Consider the following 22,943-nt stretch of genomic DNA (forward strand, 5'->3'; position numbering starts at 1 on the left):
TTTTTTTGCTCTGCAAGCTATGTTTGTGCGCGTTGGCGGCTCGGACTGTTTGTAAATTGAGTGTTAACCCCTCCACAAACCATATACTGTGGTTGATGACCAGCACCAAGTGCACTTACAAACGTTAACTGGGTCAGAAAACAGCACAGAGTGCATATATACATAGGAAGATTATGGCAGATGGACATATATGTATGGCCATGCATGTGCAATATCTATGCCAGCCATTAGCCTAGGCAGCAGATCATCTTTTAAGACTATAATTACTCAACATGTTGGCACGTGAAGTGCATGAAAGCAAAACTACAAGTTGCTCAGCTTTTGAGATATCTTTCAATGCATGGACTATTAAATAAACACTTTAGATTTAGTCAGAGAAGAGCTCGAATTAAACAAAACGGTTTATCTATAATAATATTATGTTCGCTAAAAATTTAAGAAAATTATAAGCTCAGTTTTCAAAATGATATACATTACTAGACAATATTATTTAATAATAAATTTTGAATAAATACAAATATATATATTCAAGGTTTAAAATATCAAGAAGAGTAGTTTAGGGTTTCACATTTTCTCTCGTATAAAATGTATCAACTAATTCACTAAATGTTCTTGCCAATTTGTTTAATTAAGTTCGTTTAACTCAATATTTGCTTACTAATCGCACTAAACTTGGCTATTTCAGCTGCATAAATTGTTTTCACAGCTTGTTAGACGCGCACAACTACACATACACCAACGTATACGCAATACGATATATGTTTCCCGTTTATTCATGTGTATTTGCTGTACCGTTGCAAGTGCTCCAAATTGAATATGCGACATGTGGCTTGTGTCAGCTCCTAAACATGCGAACCAAATCGATGCGCCTAATTGGCTTTGACCAATTCAGATGAACCGAAAGCCGGCAATACAAATACGTACATATAAGTGGGCATGTGTGTGTGTGTGTGTGTGTAATAACAACTGCAACATTTATTAATATGCGTGGGCTGATGCCGCACGACAAATAAACGCAACAACTTCATTAGCGATACGCCAGCGGCAACGTTGTTCCCGTTTGATGACTGATTGACTGATTATGGTCAAGTGTTCGATGTTGCCAACACACACACACACACACACACCACCACCACCACCACCAGCAACCCCTTCCCCTACTCCTTGGCAAGTTAATCATAGTGCATTTTGTTGTTGTTGCTGTTATTTCTATTAATTATCGCCCAACTCTAAAATATTTATTTATTTATTATGCACACGCCGTCGTCGCAACGCTGATACTTTTTTTCGCATTTATTTTTGGCTCGTTTTCGGATTCTTTTAATTTTTATTGAAGCTCCATGCTAGCATTTTGTTTTGCTTAATTGCGCGTGTTGCACGCGGCGTATGCGTTATATTCGCCATGCATTGCACATACGCACAGTTGTACAGTTGCACTCGACGTTGGCTCGAAAATCAACAAGAAAATATTTTGCCAACCCAGGCAAGACACACTGCACACATTTTTGTTTGTATCAAATGTTGGAATTTTCTTCAATATTTTTTTTGCTCCGACAAAAATGTTGGCTATTTTTTTTCTGTTGTCCCGCTGCTTGTTTTACGAGTACGGAAAATTGTGCCATTTGTCTGTATTTTAAAGGGTTGGTTTCCATTCGGTCAGTTAAACAAGTTGCGAATGAGCTTACCTAAAAATAAAAAAATAGAGACAACAATTGATTAGATTAGTTATTCAGAAGTTTTCTATTGTTAGATGAAGAGTAAAATGTTCTGTTAGCTATGACTTAATATTTAAAGAACATTTCCAAATAAAATGTTTGCAGCTCTATGAATTTCTTTTGTTTCTTATAACAATAGACTGCTTGTATTCTGTTTCAATTAGATTGTATTATCTTACTTTGACCCCAAGTTCTTAGCCACCAACTGGAAGACGTGAATAAATGTGTATTAATTTTTTTTTTTAGCTGTCACTTTAGCAAACAAATTCAAATTAAGCGCTGCCACAGTTGAGTTTCCATTTCATTCAGTTCGGCGAGTAGAAGACAAGTATTCTGTTGCAGACAACAGACAGCAGACAACAAATGACTTTTCTACCAAAACAATGCAAAAATCTCTGACAAGTCAACGAACAACTCGAAAATGTCGCGACTTTCGTGCGGGATTAGCTTATAGTCAGTGGTAGACAACTCGGCGGGGAAAAGGAAAGAAGTTTGGGGGTGAGAGTGGAGTGTCAGCTGACAAAGGCAAGAAAATTGTAGCAGCTGCACAAAGCAAATAAGTAAAACTAACAGAAATAAACGCGCAACAAAAGCGAAAAGAAGATGCAACACAAGCGAAGCATTAAAAGGAAACAAGTAGAATCGACAATAATGAACCTCAAGATACCTCGCAAACAGTGTGAAGACTAACTGAAAAGTATGCTATTTTATCGGAATTTAGAATGTCCAAACAACCCTTAAGCACTCTGCGGACAGGGTATGCAACAAACACGGAAATTCCTTTGCACATATTTCAATTTTGTAAAATTTTTGTGTTCTATTGTAGCTACTTGTTTATGGCTTTTACTTGTAGTGCAGCCTTTGCATTTCCCACCCTCCTAAATCGGGCGGGGGAATCACAATAGAAATTGCATTAAAAATGCAAATATGTAGGAGGGTTTTTTAGTTCAAAATGTATTTCAATTCAATTAACTATCAATTTTACGGTCCAGCAATCGTTTTTAGATATGTTAATTTAATAAGTGCAAAGCCACAGAGTGAAATAAATTTGACATCAAATTAGCTAAAAAAAACAGAATAACTGACAAAATTACTGAAATGCTAATTACGATTGGCAATAAACCACAGCAATTTATAAATAGAAATTTCAATTTGATTTTCGTTTCGTTTTGATTTTCATTTTAATATACGTAGGAAATGAGAAAGTATCAATGCGTACAATTTGCATAAACAGACGGACAGTCTTTTTATTGTAGCTTTTTTGGGCTGAAAACCATAAACCAGGCCAAGAAGAGCCCACAACTCACTCCACAAGCTGCTCGTATTTATTTCAAATGATTTATGAAATGAAAACGGTGGCAATATGTGCCGGAAATTTGTGCGTATTTTGGTATTTTATTTTTATTTTTTGATAACATTTCAAACATATTAAATACACATTAATTTTATATGCCAGCAGCATTGATAGCACTTCATCTCTGTCACACTCTCTCTCTCACTCTCTCTCTCTTGCTCTGCTTTATGCCATATCTTGACAGCTCTAAGCTGGCAGAAATTTTTGTCATTTTTATTGCTTGGAGTTGACATTTTGGGTTGTCCATTTGCTACAGTCAAAATTGTTTTGTAAGGATTCCAAGCATATTCAGATAAATGAATGCACATAAGTACTTTGAAAATGCCATTAAACTGAATATAAATAAATTTCTTGATTTAAATTACAACAGAATTGAGTGCATACAAATGCAGTTCATAAAACATAGAGGTTAAAGTGTTTATTTGCTTGCTTGAAGTTGCAGCAAAACTTCATAGCAACGAGCTTTTGAGATAATTTCAACTATGTTTCCAATGCTGGAGTTTCCTATGAGTCAGCTTCTTACCGTTCATCGCTTAAGGCAATAAAATACTTAAATTTCAAAGCTGTGTCTGAAATTAATGAACAATTTATTTATTATTGTTCACACTTCCATAAGTACATAAATTAAACAAATGCGCGCCTTAAAAAGAAGCTTTATCAACAAACAAAAAAACCCAGCATAAATTGTAAATATTTCATTTGGAAACCATAAAATATGTTTTTATGACTTTCCACCAAGTATTTAAGCCGGCAAAATATGGCAGCATTATAATTGCTAACACACACGCACAACAATTTCAATTTAACATGCAAAATTCCTTTCAACCATAAAATCAAGTCGCATAAAATGTGTTTTTTGGGTGTGCTTGAACCAAAAATTAGTGACAACGACAGTTACGGAAGAGAGTAGGGAGCGGGAGTGTGTCTAAAGGTGGTGAATGTCTCGCAAAGCGCTTGAAACAAGCTCAAAATGCCAAAAAAGCTGAATAACCCCAAACTCAAATCAAATATTCAGTTCGTGAAAGAAAGAGGCCGTAAATGCAAAAAAGAAACCTGTAAACAGTCTAAAGGCATCAACAGTTAAATCGAAAAGCCATACAAAATATATAAAAAAGGCAAAAAATAAAAAACTTTAAAGTTTATGCGCATGGCATGCGAAATTCAAGATCATGCTCACAAAACAAACAAAACTATGACAAAGCGACAACTGTTCAAAACCAGAACTGAACCCAGACCAAAAAGACGTCGAGAGAAAGAGAGTGAGGGAGAGCGGGAGAGAGAGAGAGGGAGAGACAGTTCCTCCGCATCGTGATAAGCGATCACGCATGAAAATTGAAGACAATAAAAGAATATAAGAGCGCGATGGATTAGTTGATACAATATACATTTGTAGGGTACGAAGAAAAAAATGTGCAATAAATAAAAGTTACCCAAAAGCAAAAACGAAGTTTGAATACTTAATACAATTCCCTGCGGTGTCCAACATAAATTTAAACACATATACATTTGGGGAATATCGAAACAGGAAAATATTTATGAAATATATAAGCCACTCTGACTAAAGTATAGATGTTAACAAACCTGTTGACAAAAACATATAAAACTCTTTTAGCTGATTTAGTTTTTATTCTTTTAGAATTTGTGTCAGTCGCTTAACAGATTTCACAGCTTCACAAACCTTATAATGAACATTATTTGAGCATGGATAGTTATTTTACGTGTAGATTTTTTAGGGTAGGCTGTAAAAAATGCAAAACGCGTTTTGGATTACGAGGCGTCAAAGTATTTTTTGTAATTAATCTATAAAAGTGGCCATAAAAGCGTCCAAAAAACAACCTCAACAGAAATTAATCAAAGTTGAGAAGCGCTTTCTTGGCGTTCTTCAACTGTCAGCATGGGTCCACTTGATGAGTTTGGTTCATTGAATTAATGATGTAATGCTACATTTAAAAAAAAAAAGGTGGGGAACCGAGGAGTATTCGCAGTAAAAAAAATTATGGTTGCTGAATAATGTTATAAATATGCAAAATGATGTGAAACGTCATTATGTTGATGATGATAATGCTAATGAAAATAATAACAGCTTCTGTATTTATTTAAATGACTAAGTTGGTCAACACGTGAACTGCGTTACATTGAGAGTTTTTCAGTGGAAAATCATGGTTGTTTATCTGTTGGTGTTTATCTTATCAGAGATGGACAGAGTTTGTGAGGTTACCCAACCCTTTCTACAGACAGTTGCCAACGAGCTCACTTGCCTCTTATCTAAACCAACATCAACAGAAGTAAGAACAACAACAGCTACAACAACAATAAGAACGAAGTAAATTAGTCCAGAATACTCGAAACTGAGCAACAATGACCCAAAAAGATTTACGAGTATTCAATTAACAATTAATTAAGTGGTGCAAAAAGCAAAAGACAAGCAACAAAACTTAATCAATTAATTAGCTGATAATTTTCTTGAGGAATGATAAAAAGCACAACATTGAAGATTTTTCATGATTCACTTGATAATCTCCAAGTTTTTGTTTGTAGGGCGAAATAATCATCAGCTGCGAAAGTAATTTAATCTCAAATGAAACCACTTCAGTAACTTTTTCTCTCAGTGTAATTCCCAATTTACTTGCCTACAGAGAAATCCACAAATCATGCACGGCTTTCTGATTTGTTATTACAGCACATACCGTCAACTTATGAGCTTGAACTTTGATTCGTTTATAAAACAAAAAACCAAGAACAGACAAAAAAGAGCTGAGTTCCCCGAATGACACTTCAGTTTAACGAACTTGTGATACGCGACAGTATTATAGCCAGACACCAGTTTAAACTGAAATTTTCAAAGTCAGCATAAAGCAAAAATAAATTACAAAATGAAAAAAACAAACTCGAAAACAAAACCCTAAAAAGGGCATGGCACCATAAAGCGACACATAATTAAGAACAAGAGCAGAAATAATATATCGTTTCGATTGAAAGTGTGTTCTGGATTAATAAAAAAAACTTCTCATTCCCAAATGGTCAGCTAAATATTTTATTTTTGTCCGAATTGTGTGAAATTTTTCGTTATTTTTTGATAGCGTTCGACAAAGTTTAGATGAGCTGCAGTTGCATATTACGTTGGACTTAACTCAGTTGGGTGTACTCTAATGTCTTAATTAAACGCCAGATAAAAAGGCAAAAACCAAAGACAGCTAAAACAGCCAAGTTCAAGTTTATGAACGAGCAACGGGGCGTATGCGCAATGTGAGCACAGCAAGCGGCAAAAGCAACAACGACTTGGGAATACTTTGTAATGGAAACTAAAGACGCTGGAGGTTAAACAATTTGGAATTGAATTTGATATTGTTAGTCAGTTGCACTCCCATTGGATTGTAGGGTATTTAAAGTAAGCACTTGGTCCATGGACTTTGGCTCTTTTCACAGCCAGACGGCAAATGCCTTTGCCTTTCAGTTCAGTTTGATTTATTTGTACGCCGCGTGGGGGTCGAAGGCACAAAAGGTCAAGGACGCGCCGAGTGGCAAGCTAGAAACATTGCGGAAATGCTGTAACCAATGATGCTCAGACTGAGGTTGAGTTTTGAGACACTTGGCGATAATCAAATGGCGCCAAATGCCAAGGGAATCGATTAGATTTCAGCTATTTATAAGGCACATCACTTTCATTTTGCTTTATTTGTTGCCTTTATTCGTGTAATCGTTTCGCCTGATGTCGCTCAATCAAACGCAGTTGAACATAAACATATCGACCGATCATCACATTAATGTCAACGTTAATGTCAACAATTTGCAATGCATCAAACCGTCAAAAGCAACGGGCAACAGTAAAGGCAACTTCAACGTTGACGCATCCATCGAGCCACCGAAATTGGCAGCTGCAAATGGAAATTGGAATCATACGAGGCACGCAATTTGCAACAAATTAAATTTTATGTCAGTATTTCAAGTGATTTACTGCAATTTGTGGCACACTCGTATAATTAACGCGGTTCCGACAAAAAATAAAAATCAATTAAATATTTACGCTTTCCAGTGATAATTATCGACATTAAAATTGCAAATAAAGATATGCCATAGTTAAGCTTTCGATTGAAGAGATAACCCCATTAAATATTTAAATATTTTAAAATACATTTTTTATTCGAATCAGATGAAACTCTAAATTCAATATGCAAAAATTGGTAAATCAATGAATTTTATATTTGCTTTTGACTTCCAGTTTCATGTATTATCATATTTCTGATAGTCTATTAAGATTTTTATGTTCATGCACTATTTTTTAAATCTTTGCAAAATTAAGTTCAAGTTTTTACGTCAATGTTAAAAGCCTAAAAAATTATTCATTAAACTGTGTTTTGTTTAAGCTGAATTAATTTCACAGGCATCTTTCTATTTATAAAAATCAATTTGTTGTTTTGTTGCCAAACTGCCTAAAAGTATAAATACGAAAATTAATCGAAGAGTTTGACTGGCTCAATTCAAGTGGAAGCACAAGTATTAAATGCAAATTCCAAGTCGCTTAAGCGATTAGCTAATTTCAACTTGTTTTTATACGCAAGAAAAACGACGACGCTTGGTTATCTAATCAGAGCTTAGTTGGTCGTATCTTTATCTAAACATTTACGCAATTAGCGGGCAATCGTTGAAAAGATGAAAGAACAGATGACACAAGTGTGTGCACACGAGAAATGAGAATGAGAGGGAGAGAGTGAGAGTGAGAGAGCGAGAAGTTCATGCAATTAGCAGCAATTGCAAATTAATAATCGTGTCTCGTCCAAGGACAACAAGGACACTCACGCACACACACACACACACACACACACACACGTAACGTTGACAAACGCGCGACCCACTTAATAGAAAATGAGACACTGTAGGGTGGTAAGGGGGTGAGGGTGGGTCAGCGGTGTCGAGGTGCTTGCGTGGGTCCTAAAAAAAAAAAAAAGGAAAAATAAACCGAACCCATAACAATTTGCAAGCGGATGAAAAATGTATGTGGAGCAAACTTTAAATTCATTACACACACGCAAAGTCAGCATAGAGCGAGAGGGCATTAAGTGTGAGTGAGAAAGAGATGTCAAATGCTGGTGACAACTTCACATGGACATGGCCAAGTAAGTTTGCCAACAGTTTGTTTAAACTGCGGTCACTGGGCAGGATAAACATGAACATGGCCCAAAACCCAATTTCCCAGTCGGACTTTGCCCCGCATGAGGTTGCAGAAAGGCAAAGAGGAAGGCTTATTTCAATAGCCAGCGATGTTTTCGGAAAACCATTAGCTCAACTTAACTGTTTGCTAAGCGTTCTATTGACAGTTGTACTCGTAGTAGACTGATAGCCCCAAACTTTAATTGTCATGAGATCTTCGCTTCGTTTGGCAGCAGTTTCGCATGCATGACGTAGGCAAGTGGAAAGGTAGGCAACATTCCTAACTATTTGATAAGAAAACCGCGTTATAAAGTATGTCATAATTGTAAACTTATAAAAAAAAAGAATTTGATAGCTACGATATTGTACACAGAAAAAAAATACGGGATTTCCAGGGATTCCAGGCTAAAATTAATCCAATGCGGTGTCAGAAGTACGGTAATCCCGGATTGCTTTAAACCAATTACAAAATACTTAAATCAAGCCCGATTTTTCTCAACAATATTTTTTTTGTTTGTGGCGTTCTTTAAAATATGTTTTTAGTTAAATCAAATAATTTGCCTTTTTTAATGTTGAGTTTATATTATAGTTTTTTAGACTTGATTTTTAGAATGTATTTTTTTTTCTGTGTAGAGTTTATAAAGTATCTATGTTGAGCATTAGATTGTATTTGTATGTGCTTCTCACTGGGTGTTTTATATGACTTTGTGCGTGCTTGTAAATTGACCTGCCCACTTTCGTGCATATTCGCACTTTCAATACGCACACACTTACACACACATTCACACACACACACACAGAGGCCTCTCACAAAGGACAGCCCAAGTCGGGCAATCTAAAGAAATGAAAAAAAAAGCGAACGAACTGAAAATTCGTGCCACGCTTCTATTTACGCTTTTATCTCTATGCCCCACTCAAAGCAGGGCAAATCCCTACCCCTACCCCTAGCCCTAGCCCACTTCTAGCCGCTTTTTTATACAATTTGTATTTCGCCCATTTCTTCCATTTACTGGCTCTGCTTTTGCTTCTTCTACTTCGGCGCCTTACCACTTCTTTGCTCATCATTATGTGTGCTTCGTGTTAACCTTGGCCCAAAGCATTTAAAGCGTGCCAAGTGCCCAAAATGGCAGCAGGAGCTGAAGAAGTGTTCGCATGACTCGTGTCCATAGTCCGAGAACTGGACACGTCCACCTGACGACATACATTTTAAATTCGGCAAACTGTTAACTAAAGTGCGAGCCAAGCGATCCACCAAGTATTTCCAGTGCGCCAGTTCCGGCTACAAAATCCAAGCAAAAGCTTCGCCGTGTGCAAATTCCTGGACTCAGCTTCGCTTATCGCTCCTCTGACCTCTCTCCTCTCTCCTTCCACTCTCTTCCTCCCCTCGCTCGTTTCCTGTTGCTTCTGAAAGCTGTTGCATTTTTTATGCCATTTCTTATTTCATTTGGATTTTTTTTTTATTTTTATTTTTATGTTCCCTGCAAAATGTTTTTTTTTTTTTGGGAACCCTCCACATTCGCTTTCGTATTCGTATCTCACATTCGCACACAAGTTTATCATATTGTCTTCTTGGTAATGCTTTTCCTACACTTTTATTTTCTTCAGCGCTTCTTCGACTTGTTATTCCTTATTTTTTATTTTGGTTAATGTCTAGTTTGCTTATTTTATACTCTTAAATAAGGTATGAAGATGCTTATGGAAAACTTAAACGTATGAGACGCATAAAATAGTAAACGGAAGTATTTTCTAAGTTGAGCGATGAGTTCTGAGTTTCTAGAACAAATTCCCAATTAAAAAATAATGTATAAGAAAAAGAGCTTAAAATTCAGCTGAATTACTTAAATTTTGGGAATGCTTGGAAGTTAAGACATAAAACGCTTGAATTAAAATCTATATAAAGGGAATATGTCGAGATTTCAAAATGAGAAGGATAAGAAAAGTAGTTGCTTGTTTACATTATGAAAAGATAGTCTTAAAAATGTTCCAGCAAATAATGTACAATATTGTTCTGAAATTTTCTAGACTGATTTTAAAGTAAAAGAACTTCAATATTATGTTTAAGGTAATGCTGCTTTGGCAAGTGTATTTTGAATTCGTTTATTTAGTTTTTATTATTTTCGCATGTGGCATTTTTGTGATATCCTAAGTTGAAACAAAATTGCCGGCAAATGTTTTCAGTATTTCTTAGTTGTTGTTGTTGTTGTTTTTTGTTTGTTTCGCATGCCTCCAACATTTGTGCAGGGCTTTATTTTCCTGTTGGCCGAAAATAACAGAGAACAGCAACAAAACATCAAGAAAACGAAGAAAGAAAACAAAGTATAAAACACACACAAATGTATTTTTAGTGTGCTGCTAAATATCTAAATATATGCGCGATGGGACGAGCACCTGAATGAGGAGCCTGGCAAGAAATGTGCCGTCTACTTTTTTATTTATGAGCCTACCAAACGACGACGCGTTTGCCATTTGGCTATGCCCCCGAATCTTTGTCCCAACCAGATGAGCAGCAGGAGGAGAAGAAGAAGTAGATGGAGGAGCAGGAGGAGCTGCTGTTGCTGAAGGTCACTGTGAGTTTTGGAGCTGCTGTTGCTGCTTTTCGGCAGCGTCAGTTAAATCGATTTTAACGATTATTTTTTTCTACCTGAGCCCCGCCAGCTTTGGACACACTCTGTCGTCTTATGAATATGAAATGCATTTGCATGGTCAACCAACAACAACAACAACAACAATATCATCAGTAAATGTGCTTTTGATTGACAAAATTGTGGCAAGGACATGAGCTCATTGTAGACCCCTCTTTTTTTTTGCTAGACAGCGACATTAATTGATGAGCCAAGGATTTTAGCATAAAGAGAGAAGTCAGTGAATTCACCATCTCCAGTGATGATCCAATGGAGCTTCATTTCAAGTGTTCAACTGTTGTGTCATCTTTATAGCCCATTATGCTCACAGCTGACAGCTCATTAATACAGGGATCTTAGCCTATAGAGCCTATGGAGTTGAAGGAGGAGCAGGGAGCAGGCGGTGGACAATAACTACTAGCCAAGGCTATGAGCACTTCCCCTCCTGAGCTCGCCTTTTGTTGACGAGCTAATCTAGTACATAAATCTACTGTTTTATTAACTCCACGAAAGGCGATCAAAAAGCACAAAACACAAACCGTCCGTCCGTCTGTCCGTCCGTCCGTCCGTCCGTCCGTCCGTTGGGTATTGAAAGAGGCGTAGCATGCCATTGGGGGGCGTGGCTGTCAAGTGGACGGTCACACAAACAGAAAAAGGGAGCACGGTTCACACTTTTAATTAGAGTGTGTTCGATACACTGCTTTTGGAGATGAGAAAAAGGCCAAATGCCAAGCTGTTTGAAATCTAGTTGAAAACATTTTGAGGAACAAATTTCAACTGTTTTCAAAAGCCATTCAGAAATTTCTTAATTTTCAATTACTTTCTTGAAATATTTGTGGTTTTCGTTCTTTTGAAAAACATTCTTTGATGTAGAAAAAACTAACTTTATTGAAAATTGGCAGCAAAAACAAAATAAATTTCATGATTAATAAATTCTATAGTTTTACCAATAAAATACTTGTTTTTTTTGTTTTAGTACACAACTTATAAACATTTTCTATTTAAAATGAAAATTTTATGGAATATTCAAGAACACACTTCGAATGCAATATATTGCTTAATATTCAGACGCGTGTAGTTAATTATTTTTTATCACTAAATTTGTTTTATAACCATATTGGCTTATCAATCTTGTATTTTTTATTTAAATTTCTGTTACCTATCACTGTGTCAATAAATCATTTGAGTTGTATTTGTGATTTTTGCTTGACTGTTTCAAATTTTAAGTATTTCTCGTTAGTTGCTTTTTTTCTTGCATTTTACGAGCTGAGACTGGGGTGAGACTTTCAATGCATTTTTTGTTAAATAAAAATAGCAAAAGTTTTCGGAATTTTAAGTAAAAATTCGAGTTCAAATTGATTGGCACTAACCTTTAGGGTTTCCAATTCAATTCTTCTGATTAGCAATTCGACGAATCAACAAAAAGAATTCCAATCAGAGTCAACGGAAAATAGTTGATTTATTTTATTTTGGCACTACACAACAAACAATTTTCAATTTCGATTCTGATTTCTAATTCACCGGAAAATTGGCAACTGGTGAAATGAAACCAAGACCCGACAATTCTCAATTTCTCGAGCACACGGTAAATATTGAAACTTGATATTTACTTATGGACCAAAATCCACAGATTTAGCCAATTAGCGTTGACTGGGCGCGAATTAGCGAATTAGCCAACACACACAAAACACCAACTTCAGTTAAAAGGCCGCTTGCCGCAATGGGCCTTAATGAGATGGCCTAAAGATAGCGCCCGGCTTTAAAGAAGGTGCCGCTAAATTTCACCTGCAATTGTGAAATGCACTTGACATGCGTTTTGTTAGTTGAATTTGTCGTTTTTAACGGCTCTTTTAAAGTTCCGTTTAATTCAATTTGCTCGTTGGCCGCGCGCACGTTCGGCCCCAGCGACAGTAAAATTGCGACTGTTCCAAGCAAACGAAAACGCAAACGCAAAGCCAACAGGCGGCAAGAGCAAACTTCGGAATGCCGCAGAGCAGATACCCTTACAGATGTTAGCAATTAACTGCAGTTAACAAAAATGGCAATTATTATAGAAGTATACAGTCAAGAGAATTAATTTAATTATAGTATACTTCATCTGAATTTAAAAAAAATAATGTAATATAAATAAATTTAATTAAATGAAAATTTATACATCAACTATTTGCTTTAATAAAATTACAGTTGAAACTTAACTTAAATTGGCGGGCCTGTTCCGGTTTTCACTTTCGGCATGATTTATCGAAAGTGAAAATCTTTAACCTATTCTAATTTCGTTTTGGAAATATTTTGCGTATTCAATTCCGCTTGAGTTGGTGAATTTAAGTCTGATAAAGTGAAAGAATATAATTCTTAAGTACTTAGCAAAAATGCAACTTCACAAAATACATTTTATGAAATCCTATGAAAGTGGAAGTTAAAAACCAGAACAGGCCTGTATTATTCAGCTAAATAAATATTTAATTGAAAAATTATACAAAAAATATTTGCTTCATTAAAAGTGTTTTATATATTTAAATGAATATAAACTGCCACAAACTGTTAAACTAATTCAACTTTAACTGACAGATCAATAAAGTATACAATTTTGTTGGGTTCCATGCAAAATTTAACATATATCGTGACGTAATTGCTATACCCCAAGAGAGCGTATAAAAAGCAAAAGCCAAGCGAAGGCGGCCGGCTCCAATGTCGACGTCAGCAGCGACTGTTGATGCTGTGCTCTCGCTCTCTTTCTCTCTCTGCCTCTGCCTCTGCCACTCTCTGTGTGTATTTTTGCGCTCTCGCGTTCATTGTGTGATTTTGTTTTTGGCTTGAAATTCGCCGGCTCCATGCTTATCAACATGTTGCAGCTTTTCTTATGATTTTGGCGCGTGCTTTCAAACCATGTTGGAAACCTCAAAGCGCAACAAATAAAATTTATTCAACTATTTCTTTCTGCTTTTTTTTCCGATTTCTTTGCTGTTATTTTAATTGGGAGGCTGTGTGGTTTATAATTTATAGTTTAGTTTATTTTTTTTTTAAGGTGCGTCTGTTGCTTATTTATAAACACATTAAAATTTATAGTCGCCGACCCATTTCTGGCCGATTTTTTTTGCATGAGATCAGCATCAACTAATTTATGTGCTGGCACAGAGTGCGTTGTCGCCGCTGCTCCACATTAATTTATGGTTAAACCAACAAACAAAAATTGTGTTTGTCTGTTTCAGGGCCACAAACACAAATGTTGCCAACCACTTTCACGTCAACAAAGTTGCCAAGCCATCCGATCGTTTTGTTTATGCCGACAATTTGGATTAGTCAGTTGCAAGAAACGGTGCTAATAAAATCCGCCAGCTCAATTTATATTCATAGAATTCGTCTAAGCAAACAAATGATGCAATATCGTGACGCTTTCCATTCGTTATACTTATTTATAAACATTAACGTATACGCCGCGTTGTCAGTGAGTTTTTCAATGACAACACGTAATATATTTATAATCTCAACTTGATCAAGTATGTAAAATTCTTATCTGCCTGTCACTTCAATAAATTGCTATTGCACTCCATTACAATTTAAAATAAACTTTGTTTTTTATTAAAATTCTGTTATTTTGATATTTTTTTAAGTTTTTCTTTCTTTGCTGCACTTGGAAAGTTTCTTGTTCGATAATGTAAACAAAAGCTTCGACAACTTTGGCAACTTGCTGCTGAGCTTAGAAACTTGTTTATAAAGCGCAGCAAGAACAAGCCTCCAAAACAACAATAGCAACAAAGCAGAGAACTGAAAAAAAAAGATTCATATAGCAAGTCGCCCTGTGACTACTCTTGGTTTGCTCTTTGTAAATTTTAAAATGTTTTCAGTTTAATTTTCTAAATTGGTGTAATATATTAAATAGATATTATTAACTAAATACTTTTTAAGAATCTGCTTATTAAAAGTAAATAAGAGTAAATAAAGCATTAGTTGAATTAATTCAAAAAATTTAAGTTTTAGCTATAATTTGTTGAAACCTTCAACAAAGGGTATTTCATTACTAAAATATGTAACACCAAAAAAGAACCAGAAATAATTATTGACATTATTAATAGAGCTCTGTTAAATTTGCGTAATCACTATATTGGCTTCTATTCCGAATGAATTTCTCTACTAATTTTTTTGATAATCAACTACACAACAAAACGATAAGATGTACAAAATACTGTTTCTTATAATCTTAGTTGACAACATACATATTTGACATTCATAGGTTAATGTTAAAAAAAAACTTAAAAATACATAATGAGAAGAATTTTATTGCAATCTCGTGCCTGACCCATTTATGATTATTGACAGAGACATTGAAGTGGCTGCTCGACGGACAAGCGGATGCATAAGTGGAAGTCTGGACAAATTGCTGCGATTTCTGGCGAGACAATTTATTATTTAATCTGTTTCACTTATGATGCGATAAACAAAGAGGCGACGCCACTTGTAATGCCGATGCTGACATTGTAGAGAAGATGCTGTGCCGTTTGCAACAATGTTGCATATACAAATGATGCTAATGGCCTGTTGGGTAAATGTTGGCTGGAAATCATAAATGAATTTATGTTCAAAATGAAAACAAAAGGAATATTATTAATATAAATCGAAAGCAATTTCAACTGTTTCCTTATGTGGCGCACACAACCAGAAAGTAGTTGAAACTAAACAAAAATTCTTTAATAGAACAAATTAAAAGGCAAATGTATTAGATTAATTTATGAAACAGTTGATGGGCAGTGTGTGTGCATACAGGGTGCTCTGTTGTAGTATGAATAACAATTCTAAAAATAAGTATGACAACAATAAAACATGAACATGAACATCGACGTCATCGAAATGGAAATAAGTTTGAAATAGTAGCTAAGTAAAAACCGGTGGCCAGATGACGACAAGTGGTCAATCTACATCATCCACCAGTTGCCCAAAGCGAGGGAGGTACCCATAGAACACCATCTGGAGCGTGGGCTGCCTCAATGGGCGCCGACATTGAACCGATGGCGCCAACTTTAGCATAAACAACAACATTACACACAGCTCTTACATTAGAATCAAGAAAATGCCCAAAATGACGACCCGAAACGAGCTGAAACAAATTACAATTTGATAGTTTCTGATACTGTGCCGAGGTCAGCATTTGGTGTTTCTCTTGATGGCATTGATTTCCACAATACGACACGAGTTTCAGCCCTAGACTGTCCGTCCAATTAATGTCTAGCATCGAGTTGATTAAAGCATTATTTAACAGATTCTTCTCTCTGATCTTGAACCTTACGCAACTCTTTTGTGTTTGCTCGAGCCAATTTATTACAATTTAAATCATTTGTGGTATCCACACGTTTTATCATTCATTGAAAGGGCAAATGATGTCAAAGGAAGCCAAAAAGTATGCCGCAGATTCTTTTTGTATTAATTTTAAGTCAAAATAATAGAAATTTTATTAAACTAATTTCAGAAATCTTTCAAATATTTGACTTTTGATACACTTTTCGTATGATTAAACATTTGCCAATTATAGTACAGTTCTATTGTTCTTAACTATTTCCCGTTTCATGCTTCAAGTGCGCCAGATGTGCCAAAAGTTTTCCATTTTTTCGCACATTCCAACGAAATAAAGAGCAACAACAAACATATTTCGATGAGGCTATGCTCCAGAAAGAAAGAATCTTAAAGAACACTCTACCTCCTCTCTGTACTACACCCCTCGCAATTGGGTCAAATTAAGCGCTAAATAGTTTCACAAAAAAAAAAGAAAAGAAGAGGGAATGAAAAAAAAAGAATAGATGAAAAACTAACATAAATTGAAATGCCTGCCATATAAATAAACAAGCATTTTGTATGCACGCTGGCATAGAATTTAATGGGATACGCAAACTTGCACTTGTTGCGAGACTACAGACGATACAGTATGTATAAATAAATATATATACACAACATCAACCACCCACCAGACACCACCGAGTAGCTAACAACTGGCACCACCCACTGCCACAACCACTGGCCACCGGCCACGAGCCAAAAGTCAGCGCAATTGAAAATTGGCCAACGAGACGCATCACATGTCGAAAATCCGCTCATCCGCTCATCCGATCTCTCCGGCGTTTTCCATATCCCATTCCGTGCATGTTAAATTCGTCGAAATGCGTGCCAGACATAAAATTCGCATATTAAAATCAAAACTTATGTAGTACGAGTATTTCTCAAAATTCTGGAACGGGATATACTTATTTCAGCAGCTGAAGGTCAAAGAATGCATAAATTTGATGCTTTTCCCCACTGAGTAATATGCAAATGGGTAATAAAAATGACACACACACACACACATTGAGATGATTAATACCGTTAACAGTCGTGTGTGTGCACAACATGTTTTCAATTATGCAAGAATTTTTAAGACTGAAAAAAACTGTAACCAATAAGATTTTATAATGAAACTGCAAAGCAGCCGACGTCTGGCATATTTTTTTAATAATCAATTACAATTTAAATAATATTTGATAAGAGATACGAATTATTTGATATGGATGTTATGGACTTCCCAAGCAGATGCAGTTGCAAGTTGCAACGCAGTGTAAATGCCACTTAATTGGTTTTCGTTGTTGTGCGTCGATTGGCGCTAATTGAAGGCAACTTGTTGAGCCACTAACTGGTCAGTTAGCAAAAGACATTCAACACTCAACACTTCAGATTGAAGATTGAAAATATTGAAAACACTGCAAAATGCCAGCGGCAGTAAACAAAGTTTATCATTGGCTGCAAGTTGCTGAAGTGCGTGGCGCCTTCAAGGCCAGCACAAGAGAGTGACAGAGATGGAGCGAATGAGAGAAAGAGAGACAGACCGACAGACCGACTTATGGTCAGGGGAAGCCTTGGTATCTGCCTCTATCAGTGGAGTCCACGACACTAATTGATTTTTATTCATTTGTGGCATTCACTTCTTTAACCTGCGGCAAAAATGCTGATAAAAAAGTTCACTTACAATTTGTAGCTAAGAAATTGCCCAAAAAAAATTAGAACTACTTTATTAATTGCTCCACATTTTTTCGAATAGAATAAAGACATTTATTTCAATTGTCACTTAACACAGGGTTCAAGTTCAATTAGACAGTTTGATAAAGATTACCAAAAAAAATTAAGAGAGTTGATAGAAAAATGATAAATGGGTTACAGAATGTAAAACAGAAAATTAAAATTTATTAAATAGATAATTTTTTTTACCAGTTATAAATTGTTGAGAAAAAAATAGTTTCATATTTATATCAAGCAATTATTCAGCAAATACTCATATGCACCAAAATTCAACTCTTAAAATTGTTAAAAACAAATTATTTTATATTAATTTCAAAATCGAATACAGAAAGTTTTTAAGTTATGCTGATAAAATGCAAGAAATGAAGTAAAGTGAAAATAAATTGAATAAGAAAAACGGACGCTATATGTTTAACTTTATAAATAGACAATGAATAATTTAGATTGAAAGGAAAGGTGACAAGTTACTCGAGAATGTGAATTGTGTACAGTAATTCAGTTAAGAGTTTGTCACCATGAATGACAAAGTCGTCAATGAAACTCAATTTCCTCTCACATCCCTCGAAAAACCCGATTTGCATATGAGTCACTATGTACTGCTGAAGTTTATCCATTTCAGATGGGAAAATATGACTAACCACTGGAACAAAATTAATAAACTCAAATTTGTTTAGCAAAATTCAAAATACTCGTATTATTGACACACTTAACGACAGACATGGCTATGAATGGGGAAATGGTAGTGGAAATATGGTAATCAATTAAAAGTCTCTTCTATTATTTATGTACTCGCAAATTTTGCATATTGAAATCATTTTACTTTCGTTTATTTTGCCAATTAATCAAATGTTTTGTTAATTGGCAAGTGGCGAGTGGTAAATGAGTGCCTGAAATTTGCCCACAGAGATAAACAGGCAAATTGGCCGCACACTGGCAATATCACGTATACGCCACATTGGACGCGCCTCCCGTTATACGAGTATTCCCCCTACGCGACAACGAGTGAAATTTAATTTGTTAACTGAAATGCGAAAATTAGCTGCAGTCGCACAAAATAATTGCGTTTTGCTGTTTGGCTGCATTAAAATTATGCGAAACGCATTAAAGATGCAAGCAAAGTCGATGCCAAATTGCCACGAACCGTGTCAATGACACATTGCCCAAAAGACAGCAATAACAGACGAGCAGCAACATTCAAAAACAACCACAACGACAACATAAGCAACACCACAATCACTATCAGCAACGGCAACGGCAACGAAATTGTCAGAGCCGCAAAGCAGTTGTGACCAAAACGAAACCACAACTTCCCTACCCCTTGATGCTCCTTTGCCTCTCTCTTCGCCACCTCTCTCTCCTTCAGCTCCCCTTGCAGCACCTTTTACCCAACTCCCACCAACCACAATGCCATTGCCATTTGCCTTAATGACTTGCCAATTCTTATGCATATTTAATTTTATGCTTATGCTCATGTTTGCTTTATGGAAATCGGAGATTTTGCCCAAAAATGAAAATGAAAATTGCATATAAGAGTCAAAATCACGTTGATTTCTGCACTGTGGTACAAGCAACGAAAGTTACAATTATTTAAGTTCAGTATTTGAAATAAAGCTAGATCTAAATATGTATAAACAGATAAAGCCTTTCTTTGAAGAGAAAAATAAGAATACTTTTTGTTTGAAAATTTTATTGAATTAAATAATTATTTATGACTAATAACTGATAATCATACTTTTCATTATAGAACCTTATCATATTTTTTTGTATTAAGTTTCTGAATCCAGTTAACTGAATGCAATGTTTTTATAAGATTCAGAAACACATAGAAAATATTTATAAGCTTTCCACTGTGCAAAGTTTTTGTATATGTGGCCCTTGGACATGTATAACACATTTTTTGGTCTGCACTTTGGACTTCGGTAGCGAATATGCAAATATTGGTAAGGTTGAAATGTGAGAAAAGCATTTCGTGTACTCCGGTATGGCAACGGGAATCAATGAAGCGAGAGGGAGAAAGAGAGTGGGAGAGAGTCCAATAAAAAGCGTATAAAATGTATAACAAGGTTCAATTGTATCAATTTGGGCAACGGCGCGATGGGAAAATAAATTAAAAGCGCAGAAACCGCAGAAGTATGTGAAGGGGAAGGGAAAAGGGAAAGGACGGTCGACTGACGGACAACCCAACGGACAAATAGGCGACCAGTTGCGGCCAGCTTGCAGAACTCATCAATCATAACCATCAATCAGACGTGTTCTCGTGCAAGAAAAAATACACGGAACTTTGAAGTTGACGTCGGTCATAAAATGCAAAACGGGAGGAGAAAGATACAAAGACAGAGTAAATTTGTGGTCCATTTCAATTACGCATAGAGTCAAAAAGTTGCAGAGATATACACACATATATATACATCCAACTCTGGGAATTTTGTAGAAATGAAAATTAGTGCGATAATAATTTACAAAGCGCTTTTGTTTGTTCAATCTGCAAAAGATAAATTGGCTAATCCTTTGCTCTCTTATTAATTAACACAACAACTGAAACTATTTTAACCACAATTTGTGATGATCTCAGAACTATTTTCTTATAAATTGAAATCGGTTCAATTTTTTTTATTTTTTTGCACTGATGTCACTGCCACTTTAAGCCAAATGGGCTAACAATTAATAAATGCAGCGTTAATAGAGCCAAAACAACTACAATAACTCATCAATGTTCACGCTCTTCTTGGGAAGTGGCCCAGTGCCAAATAGAATGCAATAAAAACGGAACTGAATCACATCCCAAACATTTTGGGCGGACAAAAAGAAATGAAATCTCTGATGATTAAACAGAAAACAATAAAATAATTTGAATAAAATCTAGATATCTCTAATGTGAGCTTGAATCAATAATTTACTCACTTGATTTGATTTTTAAATTGCTTACAAATTCCTTAGCTAAAACTCATCTTAGAATTCAAAACACTTTTCAAATTGCAACGATTGCCAATTGAAATATCATTTTTATTATGATGTTTTCAAATGTATTGATAGATAAATCTGTAAAGTGACAGGCGTATTAATTGCGAGTAACGATCAAATCACTTCAACTGTTGCGATAATTGTTAAGGCAACCCATTTGCATTCTGGGCCAGCTTCCTTACGTTCCATCCCTCTCACAACGCAACCAAGTGGCACGCCCCCATTTTTTGTCGTCTGTGCGCAATTATGTACTCAGGCTATTTTTAAAAGCGTTTGCGGTGAAAGGTCTTTGGCAGTGTCACAGCCAACAAAACAAAAATGCGAAGCGCCGGCGAAAACAAAACAAAGGAAGAAGAGCAATAGGGAAGATCAATAAAGCACGTGATTTAAAGTAAGATCAATATGTGTACATATCTGTTTTACTATTTTTAATGCATTTTTTAAAAAATAACGTTACCTTATTTGAATAATAAAATAAAAAATAAATGAAATAAATTTTCTTGAATAATTTAAAGTACGAATTTTCCATTTATAGTCTTCTATAAATTCATTCAAATTGCACTCAATTTAAACATTTTCGATTATTAAATATAATATTAATTAAAAAAAAAAAATTTCATAACCATATTATCTACTTGAGCGCAATAGATTATACGAATTTTAAAAATGTTTAAAATTATATTTCATAATAAATATTGTATTTTCCAAGCCGACCCCGATTCAGTAATTCTTTTTGATAAATTAAACATATTTATTTAAATTCAAAATTATGCTTAAAAGTATCCTCACATGATAAAATTTTATTTGGCAAATTCCAAACTATTTTTGATAAATGGAAATGTATATTTTATATTTGAATGCTAAAGACGTTGAAAAATTTAGTTGAGATGCGGTTTTAAAAAAATGATTAGCACATGCTGATGATCATTATCATGTCATTATCATCATGTGGCCACATTCATTACTCGGCAATTTCACACGTATTTGAAAAGATGTCAAGAGTTAAATAAGACACGTCATTTGTATTATTAAGCCATTATTTCCGCTTATTCCAGATACTAACTCGTACATAGTTTCATTTGTCACTCGTCAAGAGGTCTCTCTCGCTTCATCTTTGGGAGACAGAAGACACACGCTTTCTGTGGCATGTATCGCATATCAAGTGTCAGTCAATGAGATTCTGGGTCTATCATTCGGGAATGACATCATGAGACATGGTTCGTGGTCATGCATATTTAGCGCCAGATCGCATTCAATGACGCTGTCGCCATTAATCACAATCGTTGCCCACAGAGACGACGACGACGACGACGAACCTCATCGTCAATTGCAATTGGCTGTGAATGCCAGCCAAGAAAACCACCCACACACAGATATGAATACATTCGCAAGTACACTCGTAAATATATAATTGAATGGAGATGAGTTGAAGAATGAAATATGCACTGGCATAAGTAAAAATTTTAATATTATACAGCGTTGTCAATCACAATTAGTCGATTTGCCAGGCTCTCTTTCTGCTTATAAATGATTGCAACAATTTAATATAGTTGGAATGAGAAATTGCTCATTCTTGGACTCACAATACGCGCTGTTATTCAAAGCTATCATCCTTCTTGGCACCAATATACAACACCGACCACGACTTGTCCGGAATTTCAATGTCCAACTTTTTCGAATTGACACTATAATACGACAATCATTTAACTAGTTATATATATTTTAATCATATATTTATAGTACTTCACCTCGTCTCAGAGCTGACCAAACGTTGCCGTTGATGCAATGGAATACATGTCTGTTTTGGAGACGGTTTCAATTCCAGGGCCATTTCGCTGGTTAGCGTCGTAATAACTGCCGCAGCTCCCACTGTCTCAGAGCCTTCCCCGCCGCACTTCTCAACACCGAACTGAGAAGCCATGATCTGTTCGCATAAACACTAATAGAAACTATCCAAAAAGTTGTACAAATTTGTCGTTTTTATTGTCCAAATACTGTTTTCTTATAAATTTGATTCCTTCAAAGTGCCCGAAGAATGAAAGCAACTAAACTAAAATGATTTCTTACTTTTAACTCGGTTTTTTTTTTGTTCGGCTACACCTAATAAAG

The 22,943-nt window shown here is 35.5% G+C and overlaps 2 protein-coding genes across 4 annotated transcripts in view; both read right to left on the reverse strand.

Annotated features, from left to right (window-relative positions):
• Nucleotides 1-12,755, reverse strand: part of LOC117788935 (trichohyalin) — a 56,535-nt gene extending 43,780 nt beyond the window's left edge. Inside the window, exon 1 of the mRNA XM_034627883.1 lies at nt 12,209-12,755. The gene's annotated coding sequence lies outside the window, so the exon portion shown is untranslated. The remainder of the gene's footprint in view (nt 1-12,208) is intronic.
• On the reverse strand, nt 1,579-22,881 carry LOC117788972. 3 transcript variants are annotated; one of them, XM_034627934.1, is made up of 3 exons: nt 22,583-22,881; nt 22,418-22,519; nt 1,579-1,685 (listed from the first exon to the last, which is right to left on the reverse strand). In XM_034627934.1, the coding sequence occupies exons 1-2, from the start codon at nt 22,753-22,755 to the stop codon at nt 22,429-22,431; spliced, it is 264 nt and encodes an 87-aa protein (XP_034483825.1). In that variant the 5' UTR covers nt 22,756-22,881; the 3' UTR covers nt 1,579-1,685; nt 22,418-22,428. The 3 variants fall into 3 exon arrangements, with proteins under 3 accessions (XP_034483825.1, XP_034483824.1, XP_034483823.1); XM_034627933.1 differs by lacking the exon at nt 1,579-1,685 and adding an exon at nt 22,227-22,354 and having other exon boundaries at nt 22,583-22,879; XM_034627932.1 differs by lacking the exon at nt 1,579-1,685 and adding an exon at nt 22,227-22,351 and having other exon boundaries at nt 22,583-22,871.
• Nucleotides 22,882-22,943: the final 62 nt, after the last annotated feature.

This window comes from Drosophila innubila (assembly GCF_004354385.1).
Source record: "Drosophila innubila isolate TH190305 chromosome 3L unlocalized genomic scaffold, UK_Dinn_1.0 0_D_3L, whole genome shotgun sequence".
Classification (NCBI taxonomy): domain Eukaryota; kingdom Metazoa; phylum Arthropoda; class Insecta; order Diptera; family Drosophilidae; genus Drosophila; species Drosophila innubila.